Source organism: Vipera berus (assembly GCF_964194415.1).
Source record: "Vipera berus genome assembly, chromosome: 6".
NCBI lineage: Eukaryota > Metazoa > Chordata > Lepidosauria > Squamata > Viperidae > Vipera > Vipera berus.
The window spans coordinates 60,784,249-60,809,439 of NC_138208.1; the positions used below are offsets into that span (position 1 = coordinate 60,784,249).

A 25,191-nucleotide genomic window follows, 5' to 3' on the forward strand; every position below is an offset into this window, starting at 1 on the left:
AAATAAGTAACATGCCCAGTATCTTGTCTGAAACTGAGATAAACCACTGATTCTGATAGGCATACTCTTCCAAATTTTACCTAATCAATGCTGCTTTCTAGAAAGTTAGATGTGTTGGGATGCTGGCCTCTAACCAGCTGCACAAGGATGAGATAACAGCAAGCTGTTGGCACTATTTTATTAGCAAAACTTTAAAACATTGTCTTTTTCCAGATAGAAGAGAACAAAGACATTTAGTATGATATAAAGTTTTCAGATGCATAAATGGAATTATACAAAGGAACAAGACAACAGGTAACCAGTTTGGGGTCATCATTTCACAGATATTTCCCTACCTAAATGAAGAAACAGAATAACCATGGACAGCAAAAAAAATTAGTGGGACTTATTTTCTGTCAGCTTGAGTTTCCTTGTGGAAAGCTTGACAAGGGAGCACTGAGGGGGAAAAACCCTCCCTCCCTCCCTCCCCAATAAACTTAAGATTGACTGCCAGCTTTCTTATTGCCTTTTGAAAACTATGACTTGTCTGCAGCAGTGCAGCAGCATTGAAACACCTATACCTTTACCAAATTTCATTCCTACAGGAATCATAGTTACCAGATTTGGGTGCATTCTGTAAGTTAACTCTTTTGAAGTATGTTGATTCCAAAGTTGTTGCTTTCTGATGTACCATTTTGCCCCAGTGAAGATTACAAACGTACATAGAAGTTTTAGTAATATGTAGTTTGCATGTGTTAAATGTGCTCAACTATGCAAGAATGCCTGTCACACTCAATAGGTTGACTGGGCGCTGTTAATAGTTTTTTCTGCATTTTATTTTTATAACTCATTTGTAAGATGTGTCTTGCAAATTTATTCCAGAAGCTAAAGATGACATGTATAGGAATCCCTTTTCCCTTAGTAATTTACCTCACAGTAATAATTGAAATAATGGACTGAAAAAGTATGAGTGATCCAAACGTCAAGTTAGCTAGTGAGTTTTCATTATCAAAGATAGATTTGAGTCAGAGCTTCCCAATATTTTAATCTCTAGCTAGGTTCAGCCATATGTCAGCATTGCTGCCAAGCCACAGTAAAGCAAACTCAGCTGACTACCACAGATTATCTTAATCCCTGCCTGTGCCACCAGGCTTGGGCTACAAAAATCCTAGTGACGCTAAATGGTAACAAAGATGCAGAAAACTTTTTTCTTCACAATTTAGATCAGATTACCCCACCTACATTGGAAGTAAATTTAGTAAACTTCAGCCACTCAGTTGAAATAGACTAGCCATAAAAGAACATGGTTTGGTAAAAAAAAGTGCCTTTAAAACCATGCTTTTCTGCAAGATTCCAACTTTTCTGCATATGGACAGCACTTTTTCAATCAGTTTAGTGAACAACTTACTGGCAACTGAATGAGCTGTGTCCTAAAGTATATGGTAGTAAGGTTTCTCTCTTCCCCCCAAAAAACCAGCTTTCCCACATTACTCTGCAATTCATCCAGCTTCCAATTAGCTGTTCCATCAAATGGAAAGAAGATGGCAGCTAAGAATGTTCTAATTCACAAGAGAGGACACCAGTCTAGTAATGAATGCTGGCCTGTGGGTCATTGTGGATCCCCTTTGGGTCACTGTCTATCACAGATTAGTAGGCAAATTGCATTCAGCTTTAAAAAAAAATTAAGTACAGGTTGCCTCCTGAAGAGAAAAAAACTACTATAAAATCTGAATAGTACATTGTTTCTATCATGCTTGGAAGAAGTAACATGACCGGAAAAAAAAGCCAGGGCAGGTTTGCTATATATTTAAGGCAAGTGTAAAAATCAAATTTATATAGTACTATCCTTCCAAAAATAAGCTATTTTTCCTAAATAATACTTTGTGCATTATGTTATATGTGAAATAGTGGGAACGAAAAAGCTGACAGCCAAACCAAGCTCATTTATTAAAGACAAGATGAAAGTAGCACAATCAAATCTAGACCCAGAAGTGGAAAGGGGCTTTTACTATTAATTTCACAAAGAGAAAAACCTGATTCCACTCCCTTTTATCAAATGCCTATGCAAACATATTCCCAATTTTTCTTGTCAAAAATCTCAACATTTAGGAGATTTTCAACATTAAAATGTTAGAAGCAGTTGGGAGTGTAAACTCAGTGCTTATTGAAATGTGCAGTTATCACATCTAAAAGTTCTTGCTTCTTTCCACCACCTGTTAGCTTATAAACCCTGCATATATCCTTTAGAACTGGCACAGTAAGTTTACCCAAAGTGCCTTTATCAACATGACTCCTCAGCTCCTCTTCAGACAGTTCTATCCTTGCTTTCTTTTCTGGTTGTTCATTACCACTACCTGCTGGAGAAATAAATTGGGCATAGTTATTTGTCACTTATTTGCTATCTTTGAAATGTTTCATGTATATATACATCATGGCACAAAATCCTACAAAGCTTCACATTTTGATTTCTTTAAAAGATTTTGAGTCTCCTTCAAATCAAGCTCAAGTGTTGGTGATTTCATAGAGATGTCCATGTAGCTTTCTTGAAATGGTTTGCCATTACCTCATTCCAGGATACAGGTTGTTATTGATTTATGACAATTCATTCAGCAGCTTTTTGAAGTTACTATGGCACTGAACAAAGGGAGATATGACCAGTTCCCATTTATAGTCATTTAGCATCCCCACAGGATTACTATCTGGATATTTGACAATCCATTTGCACTTATAACTGGTTGCCAAGCACTGCACTATCATGTCATTGCCATTTGCAACCTTCCCCAGAAAATCAGTGGGGAAGCTGTCAGGGAAAGTCATGTTGCTGGGGTAAATCTGCCTGCACACCTTATCCAGCCCCTCTGCATGTGCTGCACTAGCCATTCACATATCCTCATACTTTCCCAAACCCACAGTGCTTCTCACACCATCTTGTGGACTTTTTCCAACTTGCACTGCATCCCTGTACACTCCACTCCCTGAACCATGCAGTGCCTCTCACAAACCACCTGCACCCTTCCAACCCAATCCCAATCAGAATAGAGCTAGAAGGGACCTTGGAGGTCTTCTAGTCCAGCCCCCTGGTCAAGCAGGAGCTCCTATATCATTTCAGACAAGTGGTTGTCCAGTCTCTTCTTAAAAATCTTGAGTGATGAAGCACCCACAACATCTGAAGGTGACTGTTCCACTGGTTGATTGTCCTCACTGTTAGGAAGTTTCTCTCCTTGATTAATTTCCATCCACTGTTTCTTGTCTTGCCTTCTGGTGCTTTGGAAAATAAATTGACCCCCTCTTCCTTGTGGCCTCTCAAATATTGGAATACTGCTATCATGTCCCCCCCTAGTCCTTCTTTTCTCTAGACTGCCCATTCCCAATCCTGCAACCATTCTTCAGCTCCAGGCCTTTAATCATCTTAGTTGCTCTAATTTGCACTTTTTCCAAAGTCTCAACATCTTTTTTGTAATGTGATGACTAAAACTGGACCAAAACCCACAAGACACTTCTCACACAACCTCTCTTCACATTGTCACACACACCTTTCCTTCCTCCCCCATCTTCAGCACCTTCATAACTGCCTGCCAGCCTGGAACTTGCAACTTCCTGCTAGCTTCCCCACTGACTTTGGTTGTGGGAAGCCAGCAGGAGGTTGCCTCTCATTAACTCCCATGGGATTAAATAAACTATGGCAACAAGGACTGCAGGGATTGCCCTGGCTAAGTAATGGAGTTGCATTTTATCAACCAATTATTTAGAGATGGAAATTCTGGTCTCAATTGTTAATGTAAGTCGAGGATTACCTACTTTATTTCATTTTCTTAAATCTAATCTACAGCTCTGGTATTTCTGCGGGTCTCCAATTTGTTGTTGCTTTAATTTTGTGACATAAATTAAAATACTAAACAGGCTTGATTTTGCTTAGCTTCTGAACACAGTCAACTAGGAAATGCCACCTATGAGACAGATGCTGGTCACAAGCAATAAATTGTTAACTGCATTTAATTAAATCCATAAATGTTTTGATCTATTGTAATTTGTTTCTGAAAATGGGTTCTCAGATCACCATCAAACTATATTCTAATTCAAGCTTCTGGTTCGGCGTCATGGCGTGAAGGATGCAGGAAGAAAGGGCTCTGTTTTCCACGTTCAATTTTGCCCTGCTGGGGACCTTAAAAAGGCTTGAAAGTTGCCCCAGAGAGCCGACGAAGGAGGGGACCCTCATTGATTGCAGAGAGGCAATGGCCCTTCCATTTGATCTGAGGAAACCCTCCAAACCGGCGGGGGAAAGACTGGCCACATTCATATGGCCAGTCAGAAGCTGCTGACAACCGAAGAAAGTAAGTACTAACGAGCAACTTTTGAGCAACGTGGATGGAACTGGGTGAGACTTTATCCTGTCTTCATGACTTTAAAACTTTTTCCTGGAAAAAACTGCCCAAAGCAAAGAATCCTCCCCAATGAGAGAGGGAAGTGGAATTTCCCCTCAGGAAAAGAAAAGCACGAACTAATTGATTTGGGGAAAACAGAGAAAATTACAAGATTAATTTGGAATCAATACAGATATATTGCTTTGAAATTTGGGAACTAAAAGTTCTTTTGAGACTTTTTTAGAAAAGAGAATTGAAAAGCTTGCAATATAAGTTTGGATTTAAAAAGCTGGAAGACTGTGTCAACAACATCTAGTGGTGAACCACAGCACTACAATCTATTATGCTTAAAGGAAAATTGGCTTGAAGCCCAGACTCAGATAAGACTTGTTATTTTTGGAAACTTTCACTTTTGAAGACTGCAGCTGGGAAAAGGGGGGAAAAAATCTCTAGGGCTGCTTATCTGTGTGGCAGAGACAATAAACTATTTTGAAACTGGCTTTTAGAGCTGTGTTGTGGAGCTATTTCCCTGTAGAAGAAACATGCATTACTGACTGAGATGATGGAATACTTTGGATTATAAACCTTTGATTGATGAATGACTTTTAATTGCTTTTTTCCCTCTGGACAGAAAGGATATGTTTTTCATTGGACAGAAAAACTTGAATTTTGCTTATACTTGTTTAGGGGAGGCTTAAGGACAGACTGATAGGCTGGCTGGATAATTTGGAGTTTAAATGACAATTGCCTGAAACATTTAAATCCCTAGATAGATTGGACTATAAAGACCACATACAAAAACAAAATGGATGTTCCATACTTAGTCTTAAATGGTAAAAAACCATCCCTAACAGTTGTCTTTATCCCCAGCTTGATATACCAACAAGAAAATGTTGATGAATCTCGAAAGAAATTCTATGTTGAAATCAATACAAGAGACAATTGCCTTAGCTCATGATGAGACTAAAAATAACACAAAGGAGATAAAAGAACAATTTTCTAAACTAAACCTACAAATTCAGAAAATGACTACAAAGAAGGAACTAGTAACCCAGAAAATAGAAGGAAAATTAGAGGAAGCAGATGCAAAGATGGAGGACCTAAAGGAAGGAATCAACAGACTCAGACAAATGAAGAATTAGAAGATGTAGCGATAATACCGGAAATGGAAATGATATCTTACTTGTCAAGATCTCAAAACACATTTGAGGATAAGGAAGAAGAGCTGATAAAATGGAAGATAAAGCTGTTAGGAGAATTGTGGAAAACTGGAGAAGGAGGGAGGCTGTTTAATGAATATAAATGGGCTGAGTGTTCTTTCAAAATTACTTTAATCAAATTGTCTTTCTTATTCCAAACAATATACACAAAAATAGAGGAAGAACTACTTGATGATTCAAATGCATTGACTTGGAAAGTTAGTTGGCAAAGGAAGAAAGCTAGAGTAAGACTGAAGAAAAATGAGATTTTGACCCATTAGATGGGATATTATATTATTAAATAGATGTTTGAACATGGCTAAGAGAATAGATCATTGTTAGAAATAAAAGTATTATTATAACTAAAAAGATAGGATCTGCAGCTAGAATACTATATTTTAGTATGAGAAGGGAAATATGAAAATGCTAAGAGGGTATGAATAAGGGAAGCTTTCGGTTACCCAAATATAATTATGAGAAAACTATAAGTAATAGAGACACTTTGAACACTGATGGGAAATCAATTTTTTTTTTAAAAAAAAGCAAGAAAAACAGGATACTGATTGAACAAATGGATTTTAAGTGCAAATGCAATTGAGGTATGTCTGGGTTAGAAAAGATATTTTAAACGAACACTGTTGATATTATGTATAATATTAGAAAAATGTGATAAAGATGTTGATATTCAATTGTATATGTATTAACAGCAATAAGAATTATATTTGACTAGTGTGGAAAAATGTATACCATCAGAAGAGAGGAAGCACTGGATGGTGTAGTATTGGATCTAGATTGAGGAAGTTAATATGTACCACTGAATTACTAATGGACCCAGACAACATGTTGTTTGTTAAGTACTTATAATTGCAAAACTAGAAAATTAATAAAATATTTATTTAAAAAACTATATTCTAATTCATAATTAGTATTAGATGGCAGGTAAGCTGCTAAGTATGTACCTGATAATTGCTATGCTTAATTGCACCCTGGGTCAAGAACATACTTATATTCTGAGAAAAATATATACTTGGATCCCACATTAGAATGTTGGCAAATTTAAAAAGGGCATATGCATTTAAGGACACAATTATCTTCTTCTCTCTGTATTCTTTCATCCCACCTTGTTTTCGTTTTATAGTTTTCCCATCAGGATCATAGCCTGGTGGATAAACGAGTTGTTTAAATTCCTCTGCAAGGCTACCCAGTCGGCCATCCATTAGCTCAACCTTGGGCACTGGAAAGGAAGGAAGACTACTTTAGAACTGGTATTTAAAAACACAGAAATAATGGATATTCAATATACATAATATATTTTTGAGCTTTAAAGCAGCAGAGGCCGTGAACCGATCTATAAAATCTGACTGAACAGAAACAAGCACCAATTATTAATGCTAATTACTGAAATATTTTGCTTTGTAAAATGACATATTGAAAACAAAGGAAATAACTATTTTAAAGAATTAGACAATAGCTAGTAATTATAACTCAGTGGTTTTTTTGCCTCAGCCTTCATTAGCTAACAGAAATGATAAGATAATATGGATACTAGGCAGGAAACAGAAGGTAAGAATATTTGGCTAACTTAAATACATCAACTGTTAAACAAACGTGCCTCAAAAAACCCTCATAGTACAGATTGGAAATTGTAATCTAGGATCTTTTAAAAAAAAGATTCCAACTACTGAGGGAGACACTGAAAAATGAGCTCTATTTTTATATTTATACTTTATTCATTTTAAAAACAATCCCTACATTCAGGGATGACTTTCAACTGTCAGGTAAGCATTTAAGCATTACAAATGTACAACTCTATCAAATATTTTTACTACTTCTGTAAAAAAATACAGTTCTATAACAATTGCTTATTGTATTCTTAAATGCTTATGACATATCAAAGACCATATTAAAAGCAAACTATATTATACTAAATTATTCTTGCCTGTCAGATCCTCAGCTTTTTCAGGCTCCATCAAATCTAGTGCCAGTGCTTCCAAATTCATATAATGTTGTTGAAGTACTGGATTTTCAAAGCTCTCACTTCTGTCAAAATCCAGCAAAAAATGCCAAGAATGTCATCATAATACAGAAATGAAGATTCAAACACACATTGACAATTTAAACCCCCAACTTATATTAATAAAGAATAATAAATTATTCTTCAAGCATAATATCTTTCTGTGGGAGATTATCCAGTTCTGAATGTAAATGTGTCTGTCATAAAATAGAATAATTTTGCTATATAGATTTCAAAAAAGAGAAATGGCAGAATGTTTTGCTATTACCACTCAACAGAACATAACACATAGTTGTGTAATGTTTGGTGCTCTTATAGAGAAATATTTGGTTTTTCCTTGTCTTATGAAACAACAGACATCAGTTAACATTGCCAAAAGAAATATTGTTTAATGAAAACCTGAAGGTTACTTTAAATATAATATATATAAGGTTACTTTAAATATAATATATTTCAATTCATATTTTCCCCCTCTAGGATGAATATTTAAGTATTATAGAGTAAGCTTAAATTTGTCCCTTCTCTGCAGAAGCAATTTGATTTTCTATTCAAAAGTAGGACATTGTAATAGTGCAAAAAGGATTTCTTGTATATATTCATCTTAGATATATTGGATACCAAATTAAGATTTAATTCATTAAAAAGTTGACTTGTTTGGAAAGCTAGGCTCAGTCCAAGTTCTGCATCCTGCATTAAAACTGAGCAAAAATGACATATTCAGACAGAAAGGAAACAGACTGCTCCGAAGTCACACCATGAACAGTATGGTTAACTTCTACAGTACATGGGCAAAATAGGACATTGAAAAAGACACTGAAGTTTGAAGGGTTTTCTAGTTATTATTTGCTAGGCATATATCTTAATTTTTATCTTTATATTCACCTGTATTTGAATCGAAGCTTTTGGATTATTTCCTTCATTTTGTTCACTTGTTGTTGATTAGCTGATATCTTCTCAGTAAAGTCAATATGCCGTTTGTCATCAGCATAAGGTAGAAAAATGAGATGAAAACCTAAGCAGAAGGAAAGGAAAAAGATACAATAGAAAGCCAAGTCATTTGAAAGGACAATTTGACATTTATTCTGTCAATGTAATCTCCAAATACACAGTATTTTGATAAATAATCTAAGATAAATAATCTAAGCATTCAAATTGCCTGAATGCTTCAATTGTATTAAACTGCTTGAAATATTAAATTATTAAAATATCAATTCATTACTGAAATTGTTCAAGTGCCAATAAGAGTGATTGCTTTTGAAGAGATAATCAATGTAGATACATAATTAAAAAGACAGAGTAGAAATAATTTATTCATGTTTTCATTAATTTTATTAGAAATAATTCAGAAGGGAACATATATCTAACTGTAAACACCGTCCATAGTTGGAGCAATAAGCTCAGAAAGAGGTAGAGAAGAACTGACAGGCAATCAAAGAACAATTGTTAATGAAATATACAGTTTATTATAATCAGAGGTGGCCTACATATGTCCACATTCAATTAATGTACATAACATACTAGCTTTTATTTTCAAGAATTTAAAAAACATTTAGTTGGAGGCAGCATTCAAACTTTAACTTGATTACACATATACATGTGCCTGCACATAATTTTATATTACACACATGTACACACACACAAAACAGTTTATTATGTATTTTAATAATTTTATTAAATTATTTATGAGCCACATTCATTGGTTTTATTACAAATAATGCCAAATATGGAACTTGAATATCCTACTTTTTCTGGAGGTTTTACAAATCTTTTTACCAGTAATACAAAAACAGGAAAGGAATAAAATTCAGGAGGAGAAATACCTGCACATAAATTATTTCACCACACTGTCCTATTATTGTTGGATATACCAAATATCTTTTTTCCAGTATTATTAAAGAATAAGTATCTTTCACGTTATACTTGCTCCATGCTGCTTATAATGGTATAAACAAAATATCTTATTTTGATACTGTTTTGGAAAAAAAAAATCAGAGCAACATCACTAAGCCAATCACAAAACTAAAATAAAACAATAAAAATATTACCTGCAGGGACTATCTGTACATTCTGCTCATCCAGTTCTTCTTCTTGTGGGACCAGAGCTATAAACCTGGGAGGGTTGTTTTGACGTGGTATGTATCTACATATGGCCATCACTCCTTTCTCCAAACATTTTGTTAACAAGGCATTAAACAGAGTAGTACTTCCTTTAAATAAAAGTCCATTTTTGGTTAAATTATTATTTCCCCCTAATAATTTTATTAGGGATTATATTATACAAGTAAAGCATATAGAACTATAAAATAAAGAGATACATTAAATAAAAAATGTGTAGAAAAGAAAAAAATAGGAAAGTCAAAAAATAAGTACAATCAATATCAAGAATGTGTCACTTAAAATCAACATGTCTTCATTCCACATCTTCCCTCACTTTCTATAAACCCATCTCTAAAACCTCACTCCTCCCTATTAAACTAATCCATGTAAAATTTTCCAAAACCAAAAAATAATCATCCCTCTTGCTATATATTCCAAAGAATACAAATGTTTAAACTTATAATTAAATTGTTTTGTTTTTTTAAAAAAGGATTGGGCACTCACTGATTTTAATAAAACTTGCTAGTCCGAAAGTTTTTAAAGAAAACCAAATAAATAAATACATAAAGTCCAAACTAGTTGAATTTAGAATCCATATAGCTATTAGCAGCTATGAGCAGGATGGAACCTTACGACTCCCAACTGAATGCAAACTGACCACAAAAACATAGTTCCTGCTGTCTGCTCTCAAAAAAGCAGTTTTACGGAGCACATCTAGGCAATCTGATAATCTCTCTTTAACTCCCAAGAGATTTGTTGCCCAATTTTTTTATTTGACCTGGGACTTTTTTTTACATGTGGATGTCAACAGTCTTTTCCCACACTTCCTTTTACAAATCTCCATCATGTAGAACTTCATCACCAATATTAAACTGGCCTTCTGATGAATTATATCAGAATTCGGATGGTGGGAGTGCAATTCTTTTCATCCTGTTAGATCTCTCAGTTGTATTTAATACTATCAGTCATGTTACCTTCTGGTCTAGTTGAAATACTGCATTGCAGTAGTATCATTTCTGCTATAGGCAGAATCAGTCAACAATTGTAGAGATAAAAGGTCAAACACTTTTTATATGGAGTCCCACAATATTTGTCACTCTCCCCCATTCTATTTAATATTTACATGAATCTAGTGGGGGAGATCATCAATGGATTCAGAATAATTTATGATCAATACGGTGATGATACACAGCGATATATCTGTACTCGGAGTTTAAGAAGAAATATTCCAGAGAACCTTACCCAGCATCTAAAGGCTATGAGGATCAGGATAGGACAAAACAATTCAGTATGAATGTAGCGGAACTAAATGGCTGCTTGTTCAGCAATTGCATGTCTGATGCCCTCCTGCTGGCTGGGATGGGATACCACTCACTCCAAATGAGTAGGTCCACAACAGGAAGATGGGGAGGAGAGGGTTGGACTGCCATAGGAATAAGGTTCTTCTATCACTGCATCAATCCAATATTATGGAACAAGTTACACCCCAGCATTTGGATGGCCCTATTTTATTTTTCATATGCTATTGAGATTGATTGTTCTGCTAAACATGATACCTGTGTTATATGTTACTTAAACATCACTGTTATTTGACTGGTTTTGTTTATGATTACTATTAACATGGGTTTCTTCTGTTTTATTACATTGTATGTTAATCTTATGACCTAGGTTAAATCATTTTGCAGCATGTAATACTGAAAAAAAGTAAAATTAAAAACCTGTTTTGCTAATGAAATTTATTCTGGATTCCTTTCCAAAGCCTAGAAATTAATCCTTTCTGATTTTGACAATAACATTTATCTCATTCAGGAATTCCATTGCTGTTGATATTGTTGCTGCTAGTATATTCTGGAAGTTAGCAACTCAAGATAAAAAGAATATAATCTTCAGTTATAATTACCATTCATTAAGAACTCATCAGGATAGATAAACTGTGCAGGCCTGATATAGTAATATGGTTTCAGCATTACCAAGGGTTTAAAACCAATCAGATACAAGCCTGGTGAATCAAATCTTTTTATTTCTTCTGTCTCTTCTTTCTCTAGCACAATCTGACGATTCCCATAAACCTAAGAGAGGAAATAAGGAAAAAGCAGCTGCTGAAAAAATATAACAAAAATTATCCTAGTTGTAAATAAAGCCCATTAGAATCCTCATAACAAGATAACACCACAAAAATCAAATTCCATACTGACTGTGTTAAGAAATAAAGCAAAGAAGAGCAAATATTTCCCCTGAGTTCATACTCTACTCCTGAAGGTTACAAATTCATTCAAATCATCCATTTCTCCTTAGCTTTAAGCACAGAATGGGACTGGGGCTGATTCTCTAACAAAATAAATACATTTATTGTTACCAGATTTTTCTATGTTCCTTGAGTTTCTTTATATCCTACCTTTTCTGTAAAGAATTCTAACATGGGAATATCACCAGTTACATAACAATTTAAAAACTTTCAATTTGTCTACATTTGAGGGAGATCATCAATATCACTGGTATTGTTTTCTCCGTAAACTACCCAAAGGCACACAAGCATGATATGTGATAAATAAAATAAATAAAACAACAACAATAACCAGACTGAGTATGTATACTTTTGGACAGTCAGATTTTCTGGGTGGGATTACATCCCCTCAAAAGGATTAATTAGAGCATACAGTGGTACAAGCCCAGCATTTCTCTGCAATTTTTTAAGCTGGTGTCTACCACAGAATTCTAGGAAGAGCTGCAACTACTCTGAAGCAATGCAGAAAGGTGCTATGTTCATATTCCTGCATACTGCAAATTTCCTGCATACTGCATATTTCTGAATTATTTCTGAAGCACTGAACAGTCTTAGTGAATACTGCAACAAGAGTATACTAAAGAATTCCTATTTTGTCCCAGCCTTTAGAACCACACATACAAGAATGTTTTTATTTAAAATATATAGACTCTGAACTAGAATGGGTTCCAACCCTTTTAACAGGTTACTTGGTTTTTGGTTTTTTGGGTAATGGTTTCATTAGCTGTCTTTTTTTTTCCTCTTGATGTATTTCTTTTTTTTTTACTTGTAAGTTGCAGTCACTTAGAATTGCAGTCTCAACATTGAAATAATGATAAACAATAAAATATCATATTCACTCAATTTTCATCTAAGCCATAAACAAAAATATTGCCACAAAAAACAATGCATTAAAAAAATCTCAATTAAACTAAAATTAATGATTGCCAATTATTTAGTAAGATCCATCTATACTAGCCCTAGCTTCCTACATGTAAACTTGCCTTAGCGACAGAAGGTATCTGACTCCTAGCAGTTTTATGATGTGCAAGGAAAAAAACACATAATACAAATTCCAGTATTTGATACTCTATGAACCAAGAGATGCTAAGGCATGAATTCATCACCTTTTGCAAAGCAAGGAAACTCAGATACGTAAGTCATGATATAATGGCTTCTACACATTTCTGTCCCTCAAATTTTTTTAACATGGAAAATAAAAAAGTTTAAAACTTTACCTGAGCCCTCTTGGTGTCACTGGGAAGAAGCAAACTACCTGTCTCTCGATTAAAGGTACGTGTTTTTGTTTTCAGTGGCTCATTAGTTTCTCTATAAAGTTTCACTGGAGGCTGCTTGACAGCCTTCTGGACTAAGTTGAAAATGCCAACAGTAAGAATTACATCTTTTCCCAAATATAAATTCAGCCTAAAAAATCAATAAATACAAATTTAAGTCTTTGAAACCTTGTACAATATTTCAATTTCCATTTTAAAGAGATGAACACACATTACAATTTTTCATCTGAAAAGACAGTAAAGAAACTTTCCACAATTTAATATTATGTACTATTTAATGTAATTCTCTGTTATCATGATATCTCCAAAGCCTCCCAGATTACCCTGCCAGAGGAAGAGGATGTTTCTTGATACTCACCGACTTAAAGCTCGCTTCCTTGTTTCTTTTGCTCGTACTTTCTTCATAAGATCCTCCAATTTGCAAGACTCTTCAAACTGGATTCCTAAGTCCTCATCATCTGCTGTATTAATGATGTCTCTGTAGAATAAGGAAATATCAAACCCTCCAGGCTTCTTTAGGTTCATTAAGTCAAGGTTAATTCCTGAAATAACAGAATTGTGGGGGGGGGAGAGGTTGTTTCCTTTATGAAAACATAGATATCATTTCTTATGGTGATCTCCAGGTATGCGCAAGATAGCATTTACTAGGTAAAGAAACCTCCAAGAACTAAACAAGAAAAGAAGCTTTTTAAAAAAAGCACCTAAATGAGAGCAGGGGAGGCATCAGAAACCAAAAGCTGCAAGATGAGCAGATCATAACATTAAAATCTTTCAAGTTTAGTGTTCAGAACTGGTGTTCTCTAGTAGTTTCCTGTACATTTAGGAAGTCAGGTGTTAGTTGGTTTTACCCTCCTTTTGCTGCAATACCCAGGACATATTGAAATACTTCACATTTTTGGACTATAGAAAACAGAAGCATTTAATAGACTTGGTGACTAAAGTTCAGTCCACCAGCAAAGTAATCTAATCATATGGACATAAGTTACTCTAGGACTTAAGTAACATGCATTCAACTCTTCAACCACAAAAGTTTTCCTAAATTATTTTGAGTTACTGATAATCTCTCAACTCACATATGCTTCCTCGTAGAGATAAAATTGAGGAAATGTTGTTTGCTTTTCAGAAAAGAGGTATCACATTTACTCTAAATTATGCTTTACCTATCATTTAAAATACTAACCTGTTTCTCGTAGGTCAGCAGCTTTAGTCCTAGCAAATTTGGTTCTAGTACTATCTTGACCATGAGGGTCATCTTCGTTGGTGAACAGCATGATTCTCTTGTGGCTCATCTTGAAATGGACAACACTGAAGAGATTAGAACAAACCCAGAGTGCCTCTCCTAAGGAATAGTTATCACTATGGCCAAAGGACTTTTGGAAGAGAGCTTTTCCCTGTTCTCCTTCATAGCTGGCCAGCTCTAATATCCGTTTTGCCCCTGGTAGGGAAAACAAAACAAAACTCAGTTCTCATAAAACCAAAGCAATGAAAGAGTTAGTTGATAGTGTTACGGCTCAAGAAATGATACCCCAGTATTTGCAAATCATTCAATAGTTTATCCATTGTGTTTCATTTCCAATTCAGGAAAATAATATTGCTCAACAAGGCAGGATTGTTAGATCATTAATAATTATTTTATTTTTTTAGTTGCTAAATACGTTTACTTGAAAATAGGAAAAAGGCTGAAAATATTATTTACGGATTAATAACATAACCTAAGTAGGAGGCTTTAAATAGAGAACAGCAATTTGGGAGGAAAATAGCATTATCTAACTGGGTAATCTAATTAGTTTTACATTTACACTGCTTACCTAAATACTGTTTTAATTAATTTTGACATTAAATTGTATAACTTAGTTGTCAGCCTCCTTCTTTAACCTATTAAGAATGTCTGGAATTGCATTTCTGTCAACTATTCTATCCAGTTTTGTGTCATCTGATAAGTATTCTTTCACTTTTTCATGCAAATCATTAATAGAAAATGCAAAGGAATAGAAGACGCAGAACTAAGCCTTGTGGCATTCTGGTGGAGAACCCAGTTAATGATTCTCAAACTTTGTATTACCATACCCTCCCATATAATAAATTTGTGTGAACCACACATTCTCATGAATAAACAAAAAGTTTTTATTGATATTATGGTTGGCTAAATAATAAATATACCATTTATTTTTAATAATCAATTAATTTATGTATAACAGAGATTCTCACACTCTGAATTATATCACACCAATTGCCCACTGCAGGATTTTGCAGGCAAAATAGGGAGCAAAGCCAGAATGAGTTTTGATAGTACTCCCACTTTAATTAGTGTTTTTAATGCAAGTCTGAGTTTCTTATGGCTTCCCAGATATCCTCACTCGCAATTTGAAGATTCCTGCATTATGTATCCCTGCATTCTTTCATCACAGATACATTCCACATAGTTCCCGTTTTACCTGGATTGTGCAAATCCTGGAGAACATATATGTGTTTACAATTCACTGAATTTTTATGCTGCTCTGTTCCATAAAACACAACACCAACAAGGTCCCTCTCATGGCTGATGATTTTGTTTTTGTATACATTCTGAATGCACTAGTAGGAAAATACAAATATGTAGGGATGGGAGAATAAAACATAAGTATATCTAATCCTTTTGACAGATGTGGGGTTATAAAGCTCTATAGTATAAATACTTCTAAGTATGGCCACATTTTCTAACACTTGATCTTCAGAACATTTATAGCTGAAAAAAATCTTAGAAACTACTGCTCCATCTAGTTCAGATTGGTGAACAAGTTTCCATGTCTTTGGTTCCCAATGTTTCAAACAGGAATGCTCCTCATAGTTATTAGAGGACCTTTCACAGACCTTTAGCATATGAAGCATATGCTCCGTTTCTGAATAATACACTAATCAAGAAATTAAGGAAATACTGAACTGAAACCCCGTTTCTGCCCTCTCAATAAAGAATTCTGTCTTACTCCATGTTACAGTGCTATCACTACAATGCATTTCAGAATCTTTCAAGTTTACGGATGTAGAAAAAGTCATCTTACCTGAATTGTCATATCAAAAGGTGTGAAATTACTATCATCAAAAGACTCAAACATGGTTCTTGAGCCATCCACCAAGAAGAGCAAAGCGTCTCGACCTCCATATTTATATACTCCTACAAAGGTAGAAAATGTTGCATTTAATGTATGTCATCCTATTTATCCAGTCCAACTATTGTATATTCTTTAATTATAACAATCACATAATCATCATTGTGATTCTGGGACAAAGGATATACATTCCTATACAGCACAGAAATTTAATGTAGCTTTTTTTGGGGGGGGTTAGCTCAACAGTTTGCTCATGTTGCAACTCACCATAAGACTAACAGCATTCGTTTTATTTAAAAGTAATTTAAAGCATCCTGTTCTATTTGTTTTCATTTCTCAGCAATATGTCGGGCCTCGGGAGCCCGACACTCAAAGGGGGGTCCCTCCACCCCCTCGGCACACCCTGCCTCCCTCCCGCCGATCCTACCCGGCACCAAAACGGCTCGGAAGGCCCCGGGATCCACGCCGCCACTCCCGCCGCCTCCGGACGCGCCGCGGCTGCTGGCCTCGCCCGGCGGCGCGTCAGCTCACGGCTCCCCGGCTTGGAGGGCTCCGAGATCCGCGCCGCCTCTTCTGCCGCCTCCGGACGCGCCGCGGCTGCTGGCTTCGCTCGGCGGCGCGTCGGCGCAGGGTTCCCCGGCTTCGGAGGCTCCGGGGCCCGCGCCGCCTCATCTACCGCCTCCGGACGCGCCGCGGCTGCTGCCCTCGCCCGGCGGCGCGTCGGCGCAGGGTTCCCTGGCCTGCGGCCTGCCCGGTGGAGGCTCGGGCTGGCTCAGCGTCCCAGCGGCCTGGGAGGCTTCGGGAGCCTCGGCCTCGCGGCGGATTGTTACAGAGGCTCCGCCGTTGCAGTCGCCTTCTCTGGCCGACGTCATGCCTGCACGGGACTGTGTGGATTGGGAGCCGGCGCTGCCATTAGGGGATGGGACCTTCCCCGCTGCGGTGACCGGGTGGCTGGGGGCCTCGGGCGTGAACAACGACAGGGGGGCACGGAGTTGGGCGCGGCAGGGAGTGGGTGAGGGGGAGGAGCACGGTGGCGGAAACACACGGGAGGGGGCTTACCTGTCAGGCCGACGGGCGAAAGGCCTTGTAGGGGAGGGGTGGGGAAGATATAGAGAGTGGGAGGGCGGGGGCGTGTTTGGGTGGAGTATGGGTGGGGTTTTTGGGTGTGTATATAGTAGCGTTGGCTGCAAGTAGCGGCCAACGCTGGCTTTGTTCCCTGTTGTGGCTGCTGCCTTGAAGAATAAAGTGTTTGCAGATCGCATCGGTTGTCTCCCGTTCCTGTGTTCAGCATACTGCCCTGCTTGCTGCAGGACGGGTTTTGACAGAAAGCCAGCGTTTTCCCCTTAGCATCGTGGCCTGACTGCCCTTCTGCTGTGTTCCGTTAATGCGCCATGGCAGAGGGCACGCAAGGGGCTGCTTTGGAGACTGTATCGGAGGAGGCTGGCGTGGCCGGGGCGGAGGCGACAGCCCCTGCGGAGAGGGGCGTGGAGGACGTCCAGCCTGCTGTGAGGCCTAAAGTGCGGGATGTACCACCAGCAGACCCCGTGGTGGAATCCCAGGGTGCTGGTAGCCAGTCCCAGGGGGGGGAGTGGTGGCTGAGCTCGATCCTGGGGCGCACAGGGGTCGAGCAAGGACGAACGGGCCGGCCCAGTGGGGCTCCACTGGGCTGGAGGGAGCGTCGGCTGACTGACGAAGACGGAGAGGATTACAGTTATTCAACCGCACCCGGGAGCCAAACCATGGACATGCTGCGCGATAGGTTCGGAGAAGTCGGGGCTCGTGACGGCGGTTCCTGGGTGGCCATGGGCCCCGACGATGACACGGGACAGTGGTCTCTTGGGGGGGCTCCCAGTCAGCCAGCAACGTCCCGTTTCCGACTGGCCAGCCCAAAGTTCAAGGTGCCTGGGGAGGGTGGCGTTCGGGCCCCATCCACACGAGCACAAGGAGGGCGTGATGTCTGGCCAACGCCTGATCGAGGCCCTGGCCGTCCGGCACCCAGATCGGTGGGGGTGTCCCAGGCTCAGACCCGTCCACCTGTTGGACATTGGGGTCCGGGTGTGGTGTGGGGACCCCCACCGCTTACCACAACCTATGACGGGCATCCCGACCGCCTGGCCATGTTTCTAGGGCAGGTGATTAACCATCTGGACGGGTATGCCCATGCCTATCCATCACAGTGGGCGATGGTGGTGGCGGTCACCGCAAGGCTTTTTTTCCCCCCCAAGAGAAGAAGGAAGCACTCTGCGATTGCTTAACAACAGGCCAATCCCTCAATCCTGATTGAACTAAAGGCCCAATTAATTGGGAGGCAGAAAAAGGGAAGCGGCAGCATGAAGCAAACTAGGCTTCTGGGAAGCATGTTGGTTGTTACCTTTTTCCCAGTGGGAAGTTCTCAAGACTTCTAAAGGCACTGCCTTCAATTCTAGGACCACGCCAACTTCTCACCCAACCTTAAACATAGGACCTATTCCTCCTCGCTTGTTCTCTACTTCAATCCTGAAACTCCCGTCCCATTCCCCTTCGCCCTCCTGGGGGTCTCCATTCTCAGGAGAAAGATCTGTAGGTTCTGCGGGAAAGAGGGCCTCTCCTTCGTCTGGTATCTGAAGTAGCCTCTTCAGGGCCAAAACTCGGTCCTGGGCAGCAGAAGCTAGAGAGACCTGGCTAGGAGGTTCAGATCTGCAGAAAGTCTGTAGGTCAGCCATGAAGGCCTCCACCGCCTTGTCCACCTTTGCTCCACCAGCAGGATTCCGTTCCTCAAACTCTGTGCCTTCCAGCATCCCATCTTTTTCTTGTTCCTCTGACTGGAGTGCCTCCTTAAGGGGGTTGCCATTTTCTGCTCCACCCGAAAGGGTCTCTGAGTAGTAGCTGGGACTATGTGGTGAAGTTCGGTTTGTGACCGAAAGCCGAGGTTTGTTATTGGAAGTGGGCAGCTTCAGTGAACCAGCAGTATCGCTAATTAAGTTGCACCAGTTCTTCCTTTCCGACACTGTCTGAGCCACCAGTTCGTAGATCTGAGCCCCGTTCTCCCAGCTGAAGATCACGTAGAAAGCCTTGATATCTGTGGCCACTTCACGGGTCATGGCAGAATTGAGCTTGATGATGGGGGACAGCATTTGTTTCCCATCGGGGGCTGGGGTGATGGTGCGACTATGACACTTGAGCACCAGGCGTTCTTCCTGCTTCTGGAGAAGAACCAAGATGTCATCCAGCAAGAGGACGTGAACATCAACTGATTTATCCTTGGTAACACGCCACGTCAGGGGTCCCTCGTACACAAGGTTGCGCTTGGTGATATCCGTGTTCCGAAATTCACTCAGCAGAGGATCAGTGCTTTGTTTAAGGTTGGACAGGTCCAAACGCCGCTGGTAATCTTTGAGTTTCAGTAAGTTCTCCATGACACGCACTTCTTGGTTGACGTGGTTGAGGATCTATATATCTACTATAATTATAGTAGGTAAAAAGTTACCAAGGACCTATATCACACCTATACAGGAAAGTGTACAATTCACAATGTGCTTGTGTGCTTCCTGTAGGCATTAGGGTACCTACTGTGGAAAAGCCTTGTTTTATCCAGAATGCACCAGTGTATGTTTTAGTTTTTCAGGACACTGCACCAATTTTCACATTAAAGAGACAAAATTGCAATATTGGAAAAAGGAAGAACTGCCGACTATAGAAGAATGGACTTTAAAAGTTTCTAACTTGGCGGAGATGGCAAAGATTTCAACGTATTTGAAAGATCAATCGCAACAGAGATACACTGTGGAGTGGAAGAGATGGATTGATTATATTCAGCATAAATATGGGACTAAAAAGTTTCACTTAGCATTTGAATAAGTAGCGGATTTATATGATGTATAATTAGCTTGTAGTTATTTTATTAAGAGTTAAAGTGCGATAGAATTTAATATTTTATTGTTGTTTCCATATTTTAGATTATGTTTGTTTGTATTTCTATACCCTGTATTTAGCTCTGGGAAGTCGGAGTGGGGGGAGGGGAGGGGAGGGTTGGGGAGAGTTGGGGAGAGGGGGGGGTTGTATTCAAAAATGTATTGCAAAACTTTTCAATAAAAAAGAGACAAAATTTTTCTTATGCCACATTACATTTCACATAAAAAGATGTCTGGTTCCCCCATACCATTGTAATTTAGTTGCAAATTTCTATCTGGCAAATTAACAGCATATGCACGCCTTGAAAATGAGTGTTACCAGCGTTTTCAGCTGCTTCTTCTTCCTCTTCTTCCTCCTCTCCCTCATTTCTGTAGTAAGATACCCAGTCTGACATGGTTCCCTTGTATTAACTACAAAAAATGAGTGATACAGATAAATAACTTATAAGAAAGAGAAATGGGGAAACTGTTCCTATACTCAGACTGGTTTCCACAGACAGAAGTCTTTCCACAGATGCAAACATGAAGATGGTCACACATCCTACTTTTGCTTCAGTTCAGTCTCCCAGCTCTTAAATTTATCCATCAGTTCAATATTGTTTCAGTAAGCAGCAACACATTGCACAATTTTCTAAACACATTACATGGACAGCAGAAATAGATGACATAATAACCATATACAAGGCCCCTGAAATATCAAGTTTTAAAAATAAATAACAATAATAAAATAGCCACAGTCTGACAACATCTTTAGTCATCTCTCTAATTTCACTTTTGAAAAGAGGTGCTCAGTCTCCTGCACCAAAGAGATTAATAACTTTGTCAAACTCTGAATTTCTGTAAACAAAATATCCCATAGAATATTGTTAGAGGGACAATAAGTAAAATAAGACAATAATAAATCTATCATATTACTACTACATGTTATAATTACAATTCCTAGCATCCATACTGGTTACCGTAAAATAGTATTTTACAAACTTGGAATGAGCTAACGGTATCTACCAATAAGCTTAATAGAGAAAATTCAAGCAATTTAAATGCTTATCCAGTCTGCAAACTGTTGTTAAATTTTATGATAGCATGCCTTGAAAAATAAATTGGATTATTTATGTTATTTTTTAATTTTATTTTTATCCAATTTTATTTTTATTAAATTTCTACATCACCCATCTGAACTGCATGATTCAGGATGGTTTACATATAAAAACAAACAATCATATAAAAAAGACACTTAAAAATAGAGTTAAAAATGGAATTAAAACAAAAATTAAAAAATTAAACAGTGAAAAGGTTAAAAAAGCAGAGGGAGCTCCTTCAAGCCACCAGCTACCTAGAGCCGTGGTGGCGAACCTATGGCATGCTTGCCACAGGTGGCACGTAGAGCCCTCTCTGTGGGTACGCACGCTGTTGCCCCAGTCCTAGGCCTTCAGCTGGGTTTTATAAAACCTTTTCACTTTAGGCCTCTGCTGCCATGTGCAAAAAAAAGGTTCAATCAATTTCAACTTCTTGCAGGAAAAAAAAGATCTTGCAAAGTTGGAATTGATTGACTGAACTTTTTAGTCCTACCCAGTCTGCCGTTACCACTGCAGCCACCCCCACCCAATGGGACATGCCCACCCAGTTGGCCACACCCAGCCAGTTGGCCACACCCACCCGGCACCCAACGATACATAAGTGAATTTTGGGTTGCAGTTGGCACTTGGTCTCTAAAAGGTTCACTATCACTGACCTAGAGGATTGGATGCCACTCTTAGACCCCCATATCATTTGGAAGAATCAGGTCTTAAGGCTTTTCTTGAAGGCCAGAGGAATGGGAGCCAACCTCATCTTAGGGGCAAGATGTTCTGTGAAGAAGCAACTATTCTGCTTTACATTCATCTATAATCAAGATTAGTTGTTGTTTTCACATTAACTTGCAGAGCTTTCAAAAGCAAAAACTATTAGACAAGAAAACAGAGACTAACAAATTGGAATCTAATCTAATCTAAAACTGAACTACTGAAGGATAAAGTACATTGACAAAATCAATATATTCAATAGTATATATCTTAGATAATACAGCAGGTATTTTATCCAGCTGTTTCCAAAGCATTTGAACAGGAATACTGTAGTAACACATTAGCAATAAATATTTCTTTGTGGCTTTGGTACGGTCACATAATCAACTACAGATCTATATGGGAAAATTTCATGCTCTAAGCAGGGTTTTTTTAAACTTCAATGTAAGAATCTGATGAGGTTCCATAACATACATATATATATTTCTCTCTCTGTGTGTGTGTGTGTGTGTGTCTGTGTGTGTGTGTGTTTCAGTACCAATTTTCTATTACTAAAAGTTTGCCTCATGATTAGGGGTGCCAGGAATTTTAAAGATTAATTAACAGATTCTGCAGCTTGAAAAAGTATGAAAAAACCTGCTGTAGAGGAGAGCCTTCTGTCAGTATTCTCATCATCCAGCATACTAGTTTGAGCAAATGTTTCAACTATAACCACACATTTCTTGACAACTGTACAAGATTCATCTGACATTCTTTTGATATTTGATTTTGAAGTTCCTCATAAGTATCTTTACATCTACTTTCAACACAATATGGATTATTCTTAGCTTTTTCCTTTCTTTTTTCACTACAGTAGTTCCACAAGGTTGAATCTGTCAGAGGCTCTCAGGCCCTTGAAGCTATTAAATCTTCCTATCATATCAAGTTATTTTGTATATTTTTATTATTATTATTACAAATAACTCAAGGCAGCAAACATATCCCACACACCTTCCTCCTATTTTCCTCACAACAGCAATCTTGTGAGGTGACTTAGGCCAAGAGAAACTAGTCCAAGGTCATGCAGCTGGATAAAGCAGAACTAGAACTTAACAGTCTCCCCCTTTCTAGTCTGGTGGCTTAGCCACCATGACTTAGCACTATTATGGGCCAAGCCATTGTTTGAAACTACATTCCAACTGTATGATTCAATCTTACAGAATAACAGAGTTGGAAGGGACCTTATGCATGAATATTTTGAAATAATTTGCAAAGCTTTTTTTTGTATATAGGATTGTGAGCCTGTATTGTACATCTTTGCTAAAGAGGAATTCTTGAATTCAGTATGTCCATCCACTTAAGAAACTGCACAAAAACGTGACTTCCAGAAGCGCGTGATGCCCTGCCATCCTTCAACTCCCAAAATTTCTCTTTCTGAGAAGGACCACGTGGAAGAGATTAACTCGTTCTTCCAAGCGCCCTCAACAATTCCTCGGGCGCATCTTTGTGTGCCTGAAAACGGAAGCGCCGAGGCGGCAAGGGACGAGAGCTGGCATTCGCTGCTCCCGAACTCTTCTTCTCTACGTGAAAGACCTGCCTTTATTTTCTTACTTATTTACTTCAATGCTGGTAGAATTGCTTTGTCTTAATATTTTCAAACTATAAACCGCTATTACAACACTGCATCAAGGAATAAACAGAAACAGCGACGTCTCAACTATTTACAACTTCCCTTCCGTCGTTTCAGTCCCTACTTCATTTGCTACCAAGGCGGGCAGAATCAGTCCACCGAATATCTTCCAATTGTAGTCCCAATCCCACGACACCCCACCCGCCCCATTCCCGATTCGAACCTACAGCCGATAAAAAGCCGGCGTTCACGAACGGGCCTTTGAAGGAAGTCCCCAACCCATCCGGGTTATTCTTTGGGTTCCTCTTTGATGGATTCCAGCATTGGAATCTGTCAGTCACAACGGATCTCCGCCCCTTGGGAAAAAAAGATAATAAAGCAACTCCAGTAGCGAGAGAAAAGCAGGAATGGCCGTACACAGACAAGTTCCAAATGCCTCAGTACAGTAATCCTTGTATTCCGATTAATCGTAGATATAAAATGAAGAATCGCAGATTCCGAAATTCCGATTGCCTGTACTGTAAGAGAGTTTGCCTTCCGTTGTTTAAGCTGAATCCTTATTTTTGCCTCACTTGCTGTAATTTAGTAGTACAGCAATGCAAAATCATTTTTAAAGTCTCGATGCGACTGCAGAGAAATCAAAGAAGCCCGAGAAGTCTTGAAGGAGGTCAGTGAGGGGAGATGATGTGATGCAGTTGTAAGAGTACTTTTTTTCGCCCCTGCAATCTGGAAAGTGTCTTGGATAGATGGTTTAAGGGCGAAAACAACTGCTTGTATTTAAATTCCGAGAATTTAAAACACTGCACACAAAAAACACATTTTCTTGGGGATATTTAATTAAAAGAGCATACGCTATGTTTGGTGCCAACCTCTGTTGAGAAATTGAGAGAATAACATATACAATAATAGTTTTTCTAAAAAGCCTTTTTACCAATTTACTGCTTTATAAGATAGCAAGCACCTGGCCCACCTAAGCTAAAAAGCCGAGTAAGGTTATGCTCAATTAGTACATGGAAAGTACACCGCTAGGAAATCCTAATAATAGATAGGAAAATCGAAAGAACTTTTCCCAATATGATCGATGCATTCCGGAGCCTAAAGATACCGAGAGTCGAATTCGACTTGAAGAAATTTTATCGTTTTGCACGGGCAGATTTTAGCGGGCAAGAGGACTCAAGGTCTAAAACGAAACATAACTCACCTAGCAAACTGAACGCGTTACTCTTATCTATTTATATTGAAAGGTAATGGAAGTCTGATATTGATTTCATTCCGAAGCCTTCCACCGCGCGCTAATCTCCGTAAGAAATGTAATTCCCGTACACACCACCCACCAACTTCCTAAACCGTTATTCCTTGTTAACGTCTCGATGTCCCACCCCTTCCGCACGCTCTAACCAATAGCATGCGACAAAGACAGGCTCGCATTGTCCTCAACGATGCCGTTCACGTGGAACAATTGCGTAAACTCTTTGGTCCCGCCTTTCTACTGTTCAGCGCGGCTCCCTCACAAGAGACCCAGTGACAAGCAGTTTATCTCACCTGATGGGGCGACGCGTGCGTGAAACGAGCGTTCCCCTCGCCGCCCTCCCTCCGCCCCTTTTCAGTCACCTTCTC

The 25,191-nt window shown here is 38.7% G+C and overlaps 1 protein-coding gene across 3 annotated transcripts; it reads right to left on the minus strand.

Annotated features, from left to right (window-relative positions):
• Positions 1-170: 170 nt before the first annotated feature.
• Positions 171-25,073, minus strand: XRCC6 (X-ray repair cross complementing 6). 3 transcript variants are annotated; one of them, XM_081331989.1, is made up of 13 exons: positions 24,973-25,073; positions 20,504-20,595; positions 16,247-16,359; positions 15,644-15,782; positions 14,389-14,643; positions 13,567-13,750; positions 13,152-13,338; positions 11,551-11,719; positions 9,599-9,760; positions 8,436-8,565; positions 7,479-7,579; positions 6,660-6,773; positions 171-2,336 (listed from the first exon to the last, which is right to left on the minus strand). In XM_081331989.1, the coding sequence occupies exons 2-13, from the start codon at positions 20,577-20,579 to the stop codon at positions 2,134-2,136; spliced, it is 1,833 nt and encodes a 610-aa protein (XP_081188115.1). In that variant the 5' UTR covers positions 20,580-20,595; positions 24,973-25,073; the 3' UTR covers positions 171-2,133. The 3 variants fall into 3 exon arrangements, with proteins under 3 accessions (XP_081188115.1, XP_081188116.1, XP_081188114.1); XM_081331990.1 differs by lacking the exon at positions 24,973-25,073 and adding an exon at positions 23,798-23,932; XM_081331988.1 differs by lacking the exon at positions 24,973-25,073 and adding an exon at positions 23,802-23,884.
• Positions 25,074-25,191: the final 118 nt, after the last annotated feature.